We start from the raw sequence: 15,432 nt of genomic DNA on the forward strand, positions 1-15,432 counted from the left end.
TGCTAAGATATTTAAAAGCTAGAAGATACCCTGGAGATAATTAACATGGGCATAATGGTGTGAGACATAACATTGGCTACTCCTCTCAGTTAAGAGTGCAAAATGTACAGAACTGAACGTGAGTAAAATTGGGTATTTGTGTACTTTTCTCTCCCACCCATCCACCAAGGAGGTCAGGGCTGCTTTCCTGAGTTTTCACCATTTCATCTGACCATTAGGTCCAGTCGTGGACGACTCTGGGGTTGTATGCTCATCTCGGTCTATAGGCCGAGGGAGCCGGCGTTTGTCCACAGACAGCTTCTGGCTCATGTGGCCAGCATGACTAAGCCGCTTCTGACAAACCAGAGCAACGCACGGAAACGCCATTTACCTTCCCACCGGAGCGGTACCTATTTATCTACTTGCACTTTGACATGCTTTCGAACTGCAATGTTGGCAGGAGCAGGGACCGAAGAACGGGAGCTCACCCCGTCGCGGGGATTCGAACTGCCGACCTTCCGATCAGCAAGCCCTAGGCTCTGTGGTTTAGACCACAGCGGCACCCACGTCCCTAATAATAATGATGATAATGGGTTTCAAATTAATTTGACTCTATGCTGGTCTTCAAGTTCCACAGTCCTGCTCCCACCCCCCGCCAGGTGTTTCTGGTGGGCTGGCGAAGTAGTCCTGGATGATACCCAAGTTATTTCCCTCCTCCCTATTCATGTATGTCAACTGGCATACCCAGCAGCAGCTGGTGGGGCACTGCTAATTACCTGGATGCCCCAGAGGGAATCAATGTGGTGAAGAAGCTGCTGCAGCTTCTGCAGTGCTAAGGCAGTACAGGAGCCCACTGGACACTCCTAACACAGCACCTGCATTGCACCAACCAGCCTAGTGCCTCTCCCCTCTCAGTTAATGGTGACAGCTGAGAAGCCAGGTGAGACACGCCACCCCCACGCTCCTCTGCCAGCCACTACCGGGTCCACTTGTCCACCTGTTGCACTGCTGCAACCATGGCATTATCCCACTCCCTGTTCCAAACCTCTAAAGACAGGACATAAATTGTTGCCCAAATATTTAGCTTGGTGACCTATGAATTCAGTCTTGGGGACTACTGCATGCTTGGCAGGAAGTTAAAAAAAAAACCCAGGAAGTTCCTCAAGTCCATACTTTGTGACTACCTTTGGACTCATGAACCATAGGTTGTGCAGGCTGTTTGACCAAGGCTTTAGATGCTAACAGATTTATTTTTTTCTAAGTCACTTGTATGCACTTTGATCTTTATATAATTTATACGCCACTCAGTTTGCAATAGGGATTACAGAAGACATACCAATGGGATCCAACAGAAAAGCAGACTTAATTTTACTTAAAGTTATTTTACATTAAAAAAAAAATCTTTATATTGTGAACTACTCTGTGAACTTCAGATGAAGGGCAATACGCAAATGTACGGTAATTAATAATAAACTTCAATGGGGGGGAGCAGGGGAGAGATGATTTATCTCAGCTGGGAGGGGAATTCACAGAATTGGACTCACCACACATGACTCCTGGTGGATATGAGCCGTGTGTATTTCTAGTAATGACATAAATCTGAAGCTTTACCAGCACTGAAATTGCAGCACAAGTGCTCAAGTGCGTGCCAGGAACTTTTCGAAAGCAGAAACCATTTTTATGTAGCTTTTATATAAGTTTTCAGTCCTTTTTTTAAAAAAAAAAAGAATATACTATGGGGAATAACCAAAGAGTATTTCTCTTCCCTATGCTTTTGGCATTTCTCTCCTTCCCATCTCAATTCTCAATATTTCTAGTTGGCACAAATTCAAGAATTTGTGAAAAGACTTTGGGCCACAAAAGAATGTGTGACACAGCCTACTTTGTGTGAGATCTGACTCATTTCTTATTTGTACTTGATCTCAGGAAAAGGGAAATGTTTCCACCGTAGAATTATTCCTGAAATAATCAGCAGAGAAAGCTGTTGAGTGTAAGGGAAACAGTTTGACAAGATAAACGCGGTTGCAGTGGCACAGGTAGTCTTGTATAAAGGGCATTTTGAGAGCTAGACTATTTAGTTTTTGTTATGTTGTTACTCGTTACACTTGATTTTAACTCATTTTAATGAGGCATTCGATATTGCTTCGGTTTTGCTCCCTACCCAGAACTGTGTCAGCATGCCTGGAATTTTTCTCCTTGCTTGCTTTACATCAGTTATTTCCTAATTGATTCAAATGTACAACTCGCAACCTACAAACCTAAATAAAGTACATATGAGAGTCCCTGACATGTGATCGCGCTCTTCTGGCTGCTGAAAAAGACCCACAGATGTCAACATCAGTGTTGTCAAATTGCCCTCCCAAGGCCTATTTTTCACTCATGTGGAAGACTTAGATTGTGGCTGGGACTCCACATAAAACCAGGCCAGCAGAAACTAGGGAAAGCGGCATGAAATTAGCTTCTCCCCCCCCCCTTATTCTCCGCTACTCCAGTGCCAGCATTAATGGGGAAGCTGGAGGAAAATTCCATTTGAAAGGTTAAAACATGCCCTTGCTTAATCTGGGGACAAACGCAATCTGACAGTGGATGCATTTCTCAGATTGGTCCTTGGGTATTTTGGTTAATTATTTTAGTCCATCTGAAGAACAAATGAACCTAGGTGGAATGCTAAGTACGTCCAAAACTGCAAGAGTCTTGCATTTGCCTGGATCTATCCCAGACTTGCCCCACCCTCTGAAACACTACATACATACATACATACATACATACATACATACATACATACATACATACATGATTTTCAGTTATATACATTTCAATCACTTTACAGTCACTTTAACTCTGAAACACTTCTTAGAGCTGTTACCATGGCAGGTGGGTCCCAGTTTGTCTGCAGGCATGCTCTAGATGAGGGGTAGTCACTGTTGTGTCCACCATAGACTACAACTCCCATCAGCCCAACCAGCTCGGCCAATGGTCAGGAATTATGGGAATTGTATTCCAAAACATATATAGAAGGCATCAAAGAGGCTATCCTTCATCTAGAGCAGACCTGTACACAATCTGGGACCACGAGGGTCATTTACTCCAACCCTCTGCAATCTTTTTGCTCAACACAGGGCTCAAACCCATGACGCTGAGATTGGGAGTCTCACACTCTACCAACTGAGCTATCCCAGCTTCTTGTGCCCATCCCTGGCCTAAACAGGTTGAACTCTACCCGCCTCATTGGCTGCAATGCCAAACAAAACACTCTAATATGCCGATACAGGAGGGGTGAGGCAGGTCCCCATGATCTGTTCTCCCCCACCCCCTCCAAAATCCTTTGTTTCAAACACCTGTACATGGTAAAGGAAACAGAGGCATTTCATACTTTTAAGAAATGCAAAACTGACCAGTGGCATAGCATTGGTTGCTGTCTCTTGGGGCAAGTGGGTGCATGTGCCAGGAGGGCAGCAGCCCAGCCTTCACTGTTGCCACTGGAGCAACCTCGCCCCCATGAGAGCAAAGTAAGGCTGCAATGAGCCAGCAGCCCACCCGAGCCAATGGGCAGCCCAGCCGGCCAACCCAGAGAGGAGCATTGGTCCAGGCTGTGCTGGGGTTGCCTGCATGGGGGCGCCATGTTCACACACCCCAATTGTACACCCGGGGCCACTGCTCCCCTGGCACCTCCCACACTACGCCCCTGAAACTAACCCATGAGGCATGTGTGTTAAGGTAGAGCAAGTTTAAATAAACTAGGAAGAACAAGATACAGTAGTTGCTCAAGAAGCCGCCGAGGCATCACAGAACGAGGCTGTCTACTTTACTTACGGCCAAATATGTCGCTGCATATACACTCAGAGCTGCCTCTTTGGAAGGAAATGTTTTTCTGGCTTTCATGATAAGATCTGAGTTTCCAGAGCAAGCCTCTGCACCACTGATGAACTGCGTAAATTGCTGGCATCCAAGAGCGGTGTAGTTGGGTTTGCAAAGTGCAATAAAATGTGGCGCAAGATTCCCAGTCACCACTTGTCCGGCATTTACAAAGATATCCGTTGCAAAAAGTCCAAATGCATAAATACCTGGAGAAAAGGAAGAGGAAAAGGAAGAGTTCATAATCTGGATGCTGACCAAACGTTACTTCAAACAATTTCTCCATGAAAGTACCATCCAGAATGCATGAGCAATAACATTGCTATTATATAGTTTGGGTATTTAGGATGGTTTGGAGGTCATCCTCTGAGCGTGCACACACTACGTTGTCATCAGCATACTGAAGCTCTATGATGGAAGTTATGGTAACTTTACTCTTTGCTTTCAGCCTGCTCAGATTGAAGAGCTTTCCATCTGTTTGATATATGATTTCTACTCCGGTGGGGTGTTTCCCTTCGACAAAGTGTAGGATCATGGCAATGAAAATAATGAATAGAGTTGGGGCAATAACACAACCCTGTTTAACACCTGTTCCCACTGTGAATGGTTCACTTTGACAGCCATTGTTATCTGCAATTGTTGCTGTCATATTATCATGGAGGAGTTGAATTATGTTTACAAATTTATCTGGGCAGCCAATTTTCAGAAGGACAGTCCACAGGGCATTACAATTTACAGTGTCGAAAGCCTTAGTCAGGTCAATAAACACTGACAACTTGGAAACACTGGCCTGCGAGCACTCCAGCTGGAGAACAGCCTTTACCAAAGGTGTCATGGGCTTTGAAGACACTCGAACTCAGGACACAAGGGAGAAACATGCTAAGAGGAAGGCACTCTTGGCAAATCCACACCGTGATCAACTCCCACCTGGAAACCAATGTCCCCACATGGAAGGACTTGTGGATCCAGAATTGGCCTCCACAGTCACTTACAGACTCATTGTTAAAACCGTGTTTATGGAAGACAATCTTACTCAGCTACAAGTGATCGCCAAAGAAGAAAGAAGATATAGTTATGGGTATTGTTGGAAGTATTGTATATTTGCATTGTCCTAGCTAGTTAGAGGCACAGTAATCAAAGAGAGATTTTTTTTTTTTTTTAGCATAGCTTACATAAAGTCCTAGAATCTCTGCAGGGCAAAGGAAGCTTGGGGAAATAGATGAAATGGGGGAAATGTTGGTTATCATTTCCCTTAGAGGAAGAAGGTCCATCATTAGGTGTGTTTTTGTCCTTCTTCCCATCAATTTGAAATTTTACCAGGGGAGCCCTTCAAAGCAGGCCACTAAACTAACTGTCAGGCGCCTGCACTGATTGGCCTGTGGCCCCTTTTGCCAAGAAGGTCCCAGAGGGTGACTTTTGGCCCCCAACACAAGTTTTATCCAGGGCAGTTCTTCAAAGCAACCTCCTTTGCACAGCAAAAGAGAAATGACTGCTGTTTTGCATAGGAGGCTATTTTGAAGGGCTGCCTCTAGGAAATTAGTCAACCAGAGGTTGGGACGACAGATCAGATCCTTTCCAAGACAAGCTGCTGTCAAGCCAAAGGGAATGTGCCCACCTCGAGAGAAAATAAATGGTATGAATGTGCACAGTACAGGTTTTGAATGCAGTTACTGTAATTCATCCTTACATTCAACTGCTACCAAAGAGCTTCCGCATCTTAGTAGTTAACAGAGTTTGGTCTGCAATCAAATTAAAAGTGGACTAAGGCTGCAATCCAAGACCAGACACTATAATTTTGTCCAGAAAAGTCTGTCGCAGGCGTCAAAGCCTTGCAGTTCCTCCAGTCTATCCCAGCCAGTGTATTTTGAGAAATGATAATATCTTCTTTTTTCTTTTTTTTTTAAACAGAATTTATTGACATTTTCACAAAATAACACAAACCCAACCCCCACACCTACAAATATCAAAACAAATACAAATACACATAATGTCAGGATTCTTCTTCTTGTCTGTATACCTTACTAAAAAAAAAAAAATTCTAGTTCCAAATCTTGACGTTTGACTTCCCCCGCCTGTACACCTTCGGTTTTAAAACAATACACTATTTCCTTAACAACTTTTCTCTATAAAAATTTAGCATTACTTAAAAAAAAAGGAAAAAACACCTTTATCTTAATCTTTGCATTATAACCTAAAACTTAACCAAATATTCTTACAGCTAGACTTATTTCTTCTATCATTTATCATGCTGCTTTTAACTTAGATTCAATATCTCCTTACTTATTTAAAATAAACTTGTAATTAACAGACTTCACACTCCGATTTCGGAAACCATGGCAGACCATCTATGTTATACTTTAATTGATTCAGCCCACTCCCCTTTTGTCCATTATCTTCTCCTGTCTTTCACCAGAACCGAATCTCCTATTGTATTCTTCTGAGTGTCCACAGATCCTGATTGCAACCACAACAAACCCTGCATCGAGCTCCAAGATGTTCGCCCTCTCCAATCTGAGTTTCTCCGTGTCTTTGTACCATACTTCTTCTTCTTGTGTAAATCTTAATTCTATGTCCCTCGACCCCGAGCTGCCACCTCGAAGTCTGGATATTAAAAATCTTTCCGTTCCAGGGTTACTGCCACCCCCTGAACTCGGCCCCTGTTCCAGACGGATTTGCTCAGCCATCTCAAACCATCCTTGCAGCACATCTTCCAACTCTTTGCAAAAGTCTGTTTCCATTGAATAAAACTTTCGAAAAGCCTCCTCTGTGGAAAACAAATTCTTTCCATTTATAATCACACTCAAGGCTCTTAGTTTTCGATCAAGCAGTTCCAGTTGAAAGACAGTAAGCTTTTCCTCCTCCTCCCAGTCCTTCAGTGCCAGCATAAATGCAAAGTCCAGCATCTTCGGGGGGAGGTGGGTATCAGATTGCATTTCCTGTCTTTTCCTTCCTTTGTCTAAATTTTTTCCTACGCAAGTCCGAAACGTCGCCATTTCTTCCAATGCCGGAGTATAAAGACCAAAACTTCAAATGGAGATATTTTTTCCTCAGTTAACCCCCAAAAGGAGATCTCAACAGACTCAGCTTTCAAATTCCAAGTACTTTCAATTGATTGTTGTAGCAGCAGTCACTTAAAGAGTTAATTTCTTTCACCACCCGAAGGGAGAGAGGCGGGCTGCCTTTCTTCTCTTAATCCCAGAGCTTTCCCGGAATACAAAGAGTCAGTCAATTACTCACAGCTTCTGGTTTCTTAGCAACTCCTTAATGATAGGTAGAACAGAGACGCTCATCACGGACTTTGCCGCCGCATGTAAACATCCCGGTTGGGGCATTTCCCCTAAGGCCCGGCTCCGTGGTCCCTTCACCCCCACTCCCCCTTTACAGGGGGTGCGGGGGAAGGGTTCGGAGCACAATGGGCACAGCCGGGGAGCCCAGGGCACGGGACGCTCTTCCCGTGCCCCAACTGGAGCCCGCTATGCGGTAGCGGAGCTCCTAACCCCCAGGATGAACTGGGTGCCTCGCAGCCGAAGCAACCCACGACCATCCATGATTGCGCCAGCCGCCGGAAGTCGAGAAATGATAATATCTTCTAACAACTTCCAACTCTGCCCCCCGCCCCCCAAACCCAACCACATAAGTTAACTGAAGTGCTCAATACCGTATCCGCATGAATGTAAGCCACACTTTCCCCCCAAATTCCAACTGGGAAAAGTTAAAGTGCAGCTTAAATTTGTGACCTTACAAAAATTGGCTTTTACGATATCACTGCTGAAACAGACATATGGTAAAACGGGATGGGTATGATTACATGTGGAATTTTAAGGGAGCAGCTTATATTTGGGTATTGTCTATTTTCTCCCCCCCCCCTTTGAATTTTAAAGGTGCGGCTTATATTCGAGCCAATATGGTACATCAAATTATGAAAACTTGTGTTTAGCAATATCTGTTCCACTGAAAACGTCTCTCTGCGTTGCATATTCAACAAAACATTAGCAAAGCTGAGGAATGTTTATTTTGAATATTTTATTATCAAAGCTGGGTCTTTATTGTTCATCAAGTACAGATGTATTCATCTCATTACTGAAAAGAAAAAGCAGATGCGTTATCATGTGACAAATTCTTTCAGGGGGGTTTCATCAAGTTCCTTAGAAATCTGTCTGGGAATACTGTACCAAGTTGAAAATCACTGCCTCTCTTTTAAAATATTCTGAAAAGGTTTTCAGGAACAACAACAAAAAAAACCCCACATTCTCTCAGATGCCTCAAAATTACACCTTTTTTGTAGGGATTCATTTTCACTGGTGCATATTTTTATGTTTTGGGATTTATAGCACTATGGTGTGTGGCGTCCTTTTTTTAAAAAAAATATTTATTTGCTTCCTTGTAGTTCTCAAGATGAATACTGTAATAACATGAGGGGAAAGTATTACCACCAGCTTGTTGCCCTCCAGGGGTTTGGGGTGACTGATGGGAGTTGTAGTCCAAAACATCTGGTGAGCAACAGGTTGGCAAAAACCACCATCTAGGGAAAGTTTTTCCCAAACCAGGGTATCCAGCTGTTTTTTGAACTACAATTCCCATCATCCCTGTCCACTGGTCCTGCTAGCTAGGGATGATGGGAGTTGTAGTCCAAAAACTGGAGACCCAAGTTTGGGAAACCCTGATCTAGGGTGAAGACTGGCATTGTCTTTGCTTTCCATCACTCTAGTGGGCATCTCAAGAGAACAGGACAAAACTGCAAGGAAGGCCGATCATGTCTTTGCACATGGTGCTCACCCATAATAATGTAAGAGTTATGAAATTCTAGGTTGTCTGATGTAACAAAGTAAGCAGTTTTTGAAGACTAGTCTGGTGTAGAAGATTTAGCAACAGAATTTCATCTTGAAAGGGCACAGAAACCTCAAAGGAAGCAGCCGAGAACCTCTGACCTGCAAGCCCAATTCATCCCACCAGGCCTCCTCATTTGGCCCACAAAATTGTTTTGGTGAAGCCACACTCACCTGCCCTACACTGGGCATCATATACGTGTGAGGCAGGTGAAAAACCAACTGGACTAAATGGGGTTTGCAGGCACCGCTGACTGACATCAGCTCAGCTGCAAAACCCTATACACAGTACTTTGCAAGCATTGCGAATCCGCTGATCATCAGGGCTTTGCAAGTGCTGTGTCAGGGCGCATGCCTTTAAACAAAAATGGATGATTGACAGGTGGACAGCCTGTGTGACACATGAAGATCTGGAAAGAATGCATAATAGTCTTACCAAGAAATCTGACAGTCCTGCGCACCAGTGGGTTTATATAGCAACAGTCTCCGGTTAATATTGTTTTTTCTTGGTTTTCAAAATCCCGTGTGGCCATCTGTAAGCAAAACACTGCAGTTTCTCCAACGATGATCTTGAAGGGGCAGAACAAAGAAGAAAAGGGTTTCAGTAAATATGCTTAAAGGTGTGTGCAAACAGTCCCTAAAGAAGCCAGTGTCTAGCCAAGTGAGATGCTGAGTATACTGATGTTCGGGGAGAGGGGAGGCTGTAGATTGTCATCTGTTCCCTTATTACGCCAGAGCAGGGATAGTCAACTTGGTGCCCACCAGCCCTAACCATCATGGAACATAGGGAACTGCATTATACTAAGTGAAGATATTGTTCCCAGCTCAGTTTTGTCTCCAGCGACTGGCCAGGTATTAAACCAATGACCTACAGCCCTTCTCTACAGGTAGACTTTGCTTCTGATTTATATGAACAAACAAACTCATGGTGGGCACATTATTTGGCAACACTCATGATTATTTGATATGATTTGTATAAATATGAACCTTGTATTCCACTATGGAATAAACTTTATGCTACTCGTTTATTTAAAGCTTTCTATGATTACGCATTATAATTATTATACTATCATGTATTATTTTTTTAATTCCTCTTTCTAGATTTTTATTAAGTGAGCATTTAAGACAAATATTTTCAGGTGCAACCTGTGAGCTAGAAACAGGGATCAGAAGAAATGACGTGGGATAACTTGGAATTTCTTCAGTGCAGATCTTTTATATTCTGGTTAAAGAAGCCAGGCAGTTTTAGCATAAATTTTTAGAAGTCTTGGAAGTAAATTAATTATGGATTCTTGCAGAACACACAAACACACAGAGAGTACACACCAGTCCTACAATCCTTAAAAACAGGAATTTCAGGGCTTTGTCTCTCACATACCATCTATGATATCCTCTGCCTTCAGTCCTTGAGTAAATACGAATTTAACCTTGAATGTGAATTAATCAGAACAATGACAACAACAAAGAGAGCTCTTTATATCCAATCCTAAAACAGCATTTTAAGTGTTATCCACTCAAGTGTTGAGTGAAAGCCTTGACAGCATTCTGTATTTCAGAGGTAATCTTGTTCTCCTCCCACCTCCCCACAGCAACTGTAAAGAACACAATGGGTTTGTTGCACTGTGTGCGTTTTAAGTCCAACTTTAACTGAGTCCAGAAGCAGATAAATGGCCAATGCAGCTGAGGCAAGTTCAGAAGAATCTGCTCCAATTTCCTGAAGAAATCTGACAGCAGTATTCTCTGGGCAAACTCCAGCCAGCTTTTACCTCAGGACTCTTAAGCTCTTGGGGAATGGGGCTCATTATTATTTTTTGACTTAATTATTTGCTCACTACAAAGCAACTTACAAAAATTAACAGCCAAAAGAATTTACATAGAAAGAAAGAGAAGCCATTGCAGTAAAACCATTACAGCGACCCATAAACTTGTCATGACTAAAGTCTCTGAGGGCAGAAACTGGAAAGTGCTAGAAGACTCTGGAAGATTCTAGAAGGTTCATTTCTGATGCAAATATTGTTTTGACTATCTCAAGGTCACGCTGAGCCAGGAGAGATAAATTCCTGTGCTCAGCGAGCTGCTCTCTCGCTCTCTCTTACTTTCATTTGTACCTCATGTGTCTGACGTTTTTTCCTGAAGTTTTTTGTAACAAGCCTTTGCCTCTTAGTAAAAGTCCCCCCCTTTAGGACCCTTGACTCTGCATGGTGTTGTTGTTGTTGTTTATTTACTGCAAAACGCTGTCTGTCAGGTTATGGGCCCAGCTATTTGAGCATTTTTTTGAGTATGGTTCCTGAGTCAACAGCTGGCAGTGGCAAGGTGGTGCCAGAGATTGCTAGGAGCCTCTACTGTGAGGCATAAGGTGCTTGTGTGGTGAGGTCAACAGAGCTCAACTAGCCTTGAAGGTGCTGGATTTACTGCCAGAAAGCTGGAGCCAGAGGAGGACGAGGAATGTCTCCTGGAGCTGCTTGAACAGCGAAACTTCAGTATCAGCAAACAGTTATCAAGCAAAGAGCAGAACATTGATCATGATCTGTCAAACACCTGGGAGAAGAGATAGGCTCTCCGCTGGTGCACAAAAGATGTCAATGATGGTGCCCGGTGGGGAGAGCATTCCACAAGTGGAGAAGCCACCTTCTGAACCTCCTTCTGAGGGGACACACAGAGGAGAGCCTCAGATGAAGAGTCCAGGTAGGCTCAAATCGGGAGAGGAACTCTGAAAGTTATTGAGATCCTGAGCCGTACAGGACTTTTAAGGTCAGTTAAGGCCTCTTGGTTGTTTTTGTCTGACTCTCCATTCTTCCCTGATTCCCAGAGCCCTGCTTGCCTCACCAGAGTTGTTTGCCTTACTGATAGAATTTGCTTTCCTGCGTACATGGCCCTTACTTTGAACTGTATTCCAGGATTAGCTGCTATTTATGATTCTGTTATCACTCCTCCCACTGGGAAGGTCAAGCAATGTTCCGTGTTCTATTCTAGAATCTCCTTTACTGCCAATTACAAGCTGTCTTGCAAATTTTATTTATTAACCTCGTAAAAGTAATTCGGTAGATTTCTGCCTACATTCTTCTCAATCACTGTTAGACCAATGTTTAGATTCTCCCCCCTCCTTCTCTCCTCCCAGATTATTTCTAATTTTGAGGCACCTGCTGACACCTGCACCTAATGATCCAAATCTTGGCTGCATTATTTCTCATTAGCCTTCTGTTTCCCCATAAAGTGAGCGTTTAGTTTCAGTGATCTCGTGACAACCGTTTGTTCAGTGATATCAGAATGAAGAAACTCATAGGATTGCGTCAAGTCTCTGATGCTTGTTTAAGCTGATGAGAGAAAATGCCAATCTGATGCAGTTTTCATTTTATAAATTTAATAAAATACTTTTATCCTGCTTCTCAGTCAAAGACTCTCAAAGTGGGTGTTTTAAAGGTTGTTGTTTTTCTAACAAATTTAAAAGCATAAAGTATTCAGGTTGCGGCACATTAATTAGGAAGTAAGCCCCACTGAAAACAAAAGGGTTTATTTCAAAATTACAGAATGTCAGGAAACAGACTAAAATCAAAGACTCTTTCCAAACTGTTACTATTCTGAAGGCGTCAAGCACATACTACAAAATTCAAGATGCCCATTTAAAGTTTCAATGGGCAGGATTCATCTAACCAGTCCCACCAGTGGAAGCTTTGTACAAAGGCAACTGCTTGTGTCCTTCCTCCCCCCCCCCTTTCCCTCACACACACACAAAATTGGCTCTGGGGGTCAGAAGAACTCCCAGAGCAGCTTGCAGGGGGGTGGGGCATCGTTCCATCTGGCAAGCTAGAATTATTGAAGAGCGCTACATTGAATTCCACCTAATGTGTTTACTAAGTACAAGTAAAATGCAATGTGCTAAATTATATTGCTCTCTTTTGGCCCAAATTTACATTGTGGGTTGGCCGTCATACACAGAGACGCACACACCAGAGAGGGAGGACTGACACACAAAGTGGAATACAGCAGACGGGTTGACAGCTCCCTTTCTCTCCTCTTCTGCCTGCTCTCTATCTTCCCTTCCCCATCCCATTCACTCTCATTCTGTGGCCCACCCCAAGCCTCTTGGTGGGACGTATCCAACTTGCAGATTAGCCACCCCTCTTCTGGTTTCAGATGCGAACCATTAGCCTAATGGTATGCAGCAGTGCTCTTTCCCTAGAAAAAAACAGGTGCCGGGACTCACCTTGAACACCGCCCTCATTCTCTTAGAATGACAATGACACCCATCTGAGAGGTGCTGAAACCCAGCAGAGAGGTGCCTGAACTGAGTTCCTGTGAGTTCCCCCCAAAAGAAAGGCCTGGTATGCAGATTTGCATGAACTTCAGAAATAACTGCAAGCACACCAAAACAAAAGAGGCTAGCTTTTAAGATTATTATTATTAAAAATAATTACTGATTCATGATAACAAATCTAAATTAAAAGCCTTGGAAATTATTCATCATGATTTCATGCATTCATTCAGGAGTTTCCACCCTGAAGCCAACACACGGGGGGGGGGATATTATTTGTGTTCAGCAGTGGAGCAAGCCGATCGGGTGCCTGGGGCGACGTGCGTGCCCTGTGCCCAGGGAGGGAGCCACAGGGTGTGGCAAGCCGGGCAGGATGCTCCCTGGGGCCTCAGAGGAGTGCCTGCCTCCTTCCACTCAGCCGCCCTACAGTTGAGGGGGAGGCAGCAAGTGTACAGTTTAGGGCAGCGCAGAGCCTGCAGACACCCAAGCCACCGTGTCACTCCCAGGAGAGACACATGGCTCGCGCGAGCTGCAGGCCCCGCAGTGAGTGCCACCCGGAATTTTGTCACCCCCCTCAGTGGTGACACACGGGGCAACCCACCCCCACCGCCCCCCTTCCTCCACTCCTGTTTGTTTTGCTGGGTCATCCAAGGTTGGTCTTGGCAAGCTTTCCACTTCCAATAGCCAAAGACAGAAAGTATCCTGGCCTGCATATTTTTTTTATTCCTGATTCTACCACTACTCCATTTTTGGCTTTTGTCACTGTATTCAGTCTTCTAACCCAGTCTTGATAATGCGTTTATCCTGCAACTTCTTTGTAGTTGCCTTGTGTTACCGAGTACCAATGCGAAAAAACCCTTATTTTGCCATGTTACAAGCAGACTGCTGAGTTAAAAGAAGTTTATGACGTTAAAACAAGGCTAGTCACCCTCCACCCCCCTTAAGACTCTTGCCATCCCTCACCAAGTTGTCTGGTGCCATTGGGAGTTGGGTCCAACATCACCCAGAAGAAATCACATTGTCTTATCCCTGCGCCCAACCTACTGAAAGAGACCAAACGCATTGAATTTTAAAACTTGGAAATTGCAGGATGAAGGTGAAATATCATATGGCCTCAAGGTATGACTGATGTTCTCATTAAATATCCAAGAATAGTCCTGATATTCTTGTACTCAGAGCAATAAATTTCGAGGTCTAAAAGGGACACTACATCTGACATCTTTACGAGACAGGATTTCCTCCAATAATTGCCATGTGCTGCTGAACAGATGATACATATTGAACATATAGGGCTCAATATAGCTGAACTGCTTTATTTCACATTTAGCAAGTAGTTCATTTTTAGAAAGGCCGTTTATCTTTCTTTGAAAATGGAAAGCAATGGGAAGTTTACAACTCTGCTCAGCAGTCTGCTCCAACCACTATTCCCTTACCACGGGGGTGGAATCATACTCGTGTGTGTGTGTGTATTCTTTTGAAGGGATTTTGCACCTACTGTATTAACCCCGTGGCAGTTCTTAAAGTCAAAACACACTATAGTCAAGACACCCATTAAAAAACAAAACAATTCTATTTTGAGCATAGATTCCAGTGGCCAAATCATTAGACCCACATAATCTATGGATAGGATTTGCCAGCTTCGTTACTGTTCCTGAGTTGCAGCTCAGTGGTACAGGATCTGCTGTGCATGCCGAAGGTTCGACCCCAGGTTCAATCCCTGGGATCTCCAGGTAAGTCTGAGAAATACTCCTGCCTGAAACTTTGTAAAGCCACTTCCAATCAGTGCAGACAACACTAAGCTAGTGGCTTGACTCAGTCTAAGGAAACTTCCTATATGGCTTTCATGACAGCAGCCTAAGTAGACATGATCTGAAGTGCATTGCTGCCACCAATCAACCTTCCCACATCTTGGGTTTAAAAACAAACATACCTGTGTCCTGTGTAGCATTATTGGGTCCAGGGTATCGTATTCAGGCAAGAGCCAATAAACTGGAGATCAGACCAGATAAACATTTACCCTCATTGTATGATTTTATTTGTTTCTTTTACTGGAAGTTAACTGGGGAAGAAAGACTTGGTGGAAGACTCATGTCAATGGCTACCCTGTGTCCTGCAGAATGCCACATAAGGTCTTAACACACCAAAATTAAATAAGGGAACCTCTCCCCCAAGTCACATCAGGAAAATCTTCACCTGCTTCTTTTTTTGCACTTGAGACTGACTTTAAAGTTTCAACTGAACTATGCATAATATTGAAAGACAGTACCTGTTTTCAATATTTAGTTGTGTCAAACCACTATTTATTCTTTATTTTCAAAATTATTAAATTTTTAACCCATGTTTCAAACAGGCTAAGTAAAACCTAATCTGAGAGCTAAGTGACACACCACAAAACAGTAGAGTGTGTAAGGCAGCAATCTCTAAGCTCTTTGTGGATTTATTAAATGTAAATCCAAGTACAGGCAGTGAAGGACAATTTGTGATTTTTTAAATACTTTTTCCCCTGCTAAGTATGCACCT

At 43.5% G+C, this 15,432-nt stretch overlaps 1 protein-coding gene across 1 annotated transcript in view; it reads right to left on the reverse strand.

The window, feature by feature from the left end:
* Positions 1–15,432, reverse strand: part of PLPPR5 (phospholipid phosphatase related 5) — an 81,793-nt gene that overhangs the window by 36,986 nt on the left and 29,375 nt on the right. Inside the window, exons 2-3 of the mRNA XM_033151586.1 lie at positions 9,097–9,229; positions 3,793–4,043 (exon numbers count right to left, since the gene is read on the reverse strand). Coding sequence (XP_033007477.1) covers positions 3,793–4,043; positions 9,097–9,229 — 384 coding nt within the window. The remainder of the gene's footprint in view (positions 1–3,792; positions 4,044–9,096; positions 9,230–15,432) is intronic.

The sequence above is a fragment of the Lacerta agilis genome, chromosome 6 (assembly GCF_009819535.1).
Source record: "Lacerta agilis isolate rLacAgi1 chromosome 6, rLacAgi1.pri, whole genome shotgun sequence".
NCBI lineage: Eukaryota > Metazoa > Chordata > Lepidosauria > Squamata > Lacertidae > Lacerta > Lacerta agilis.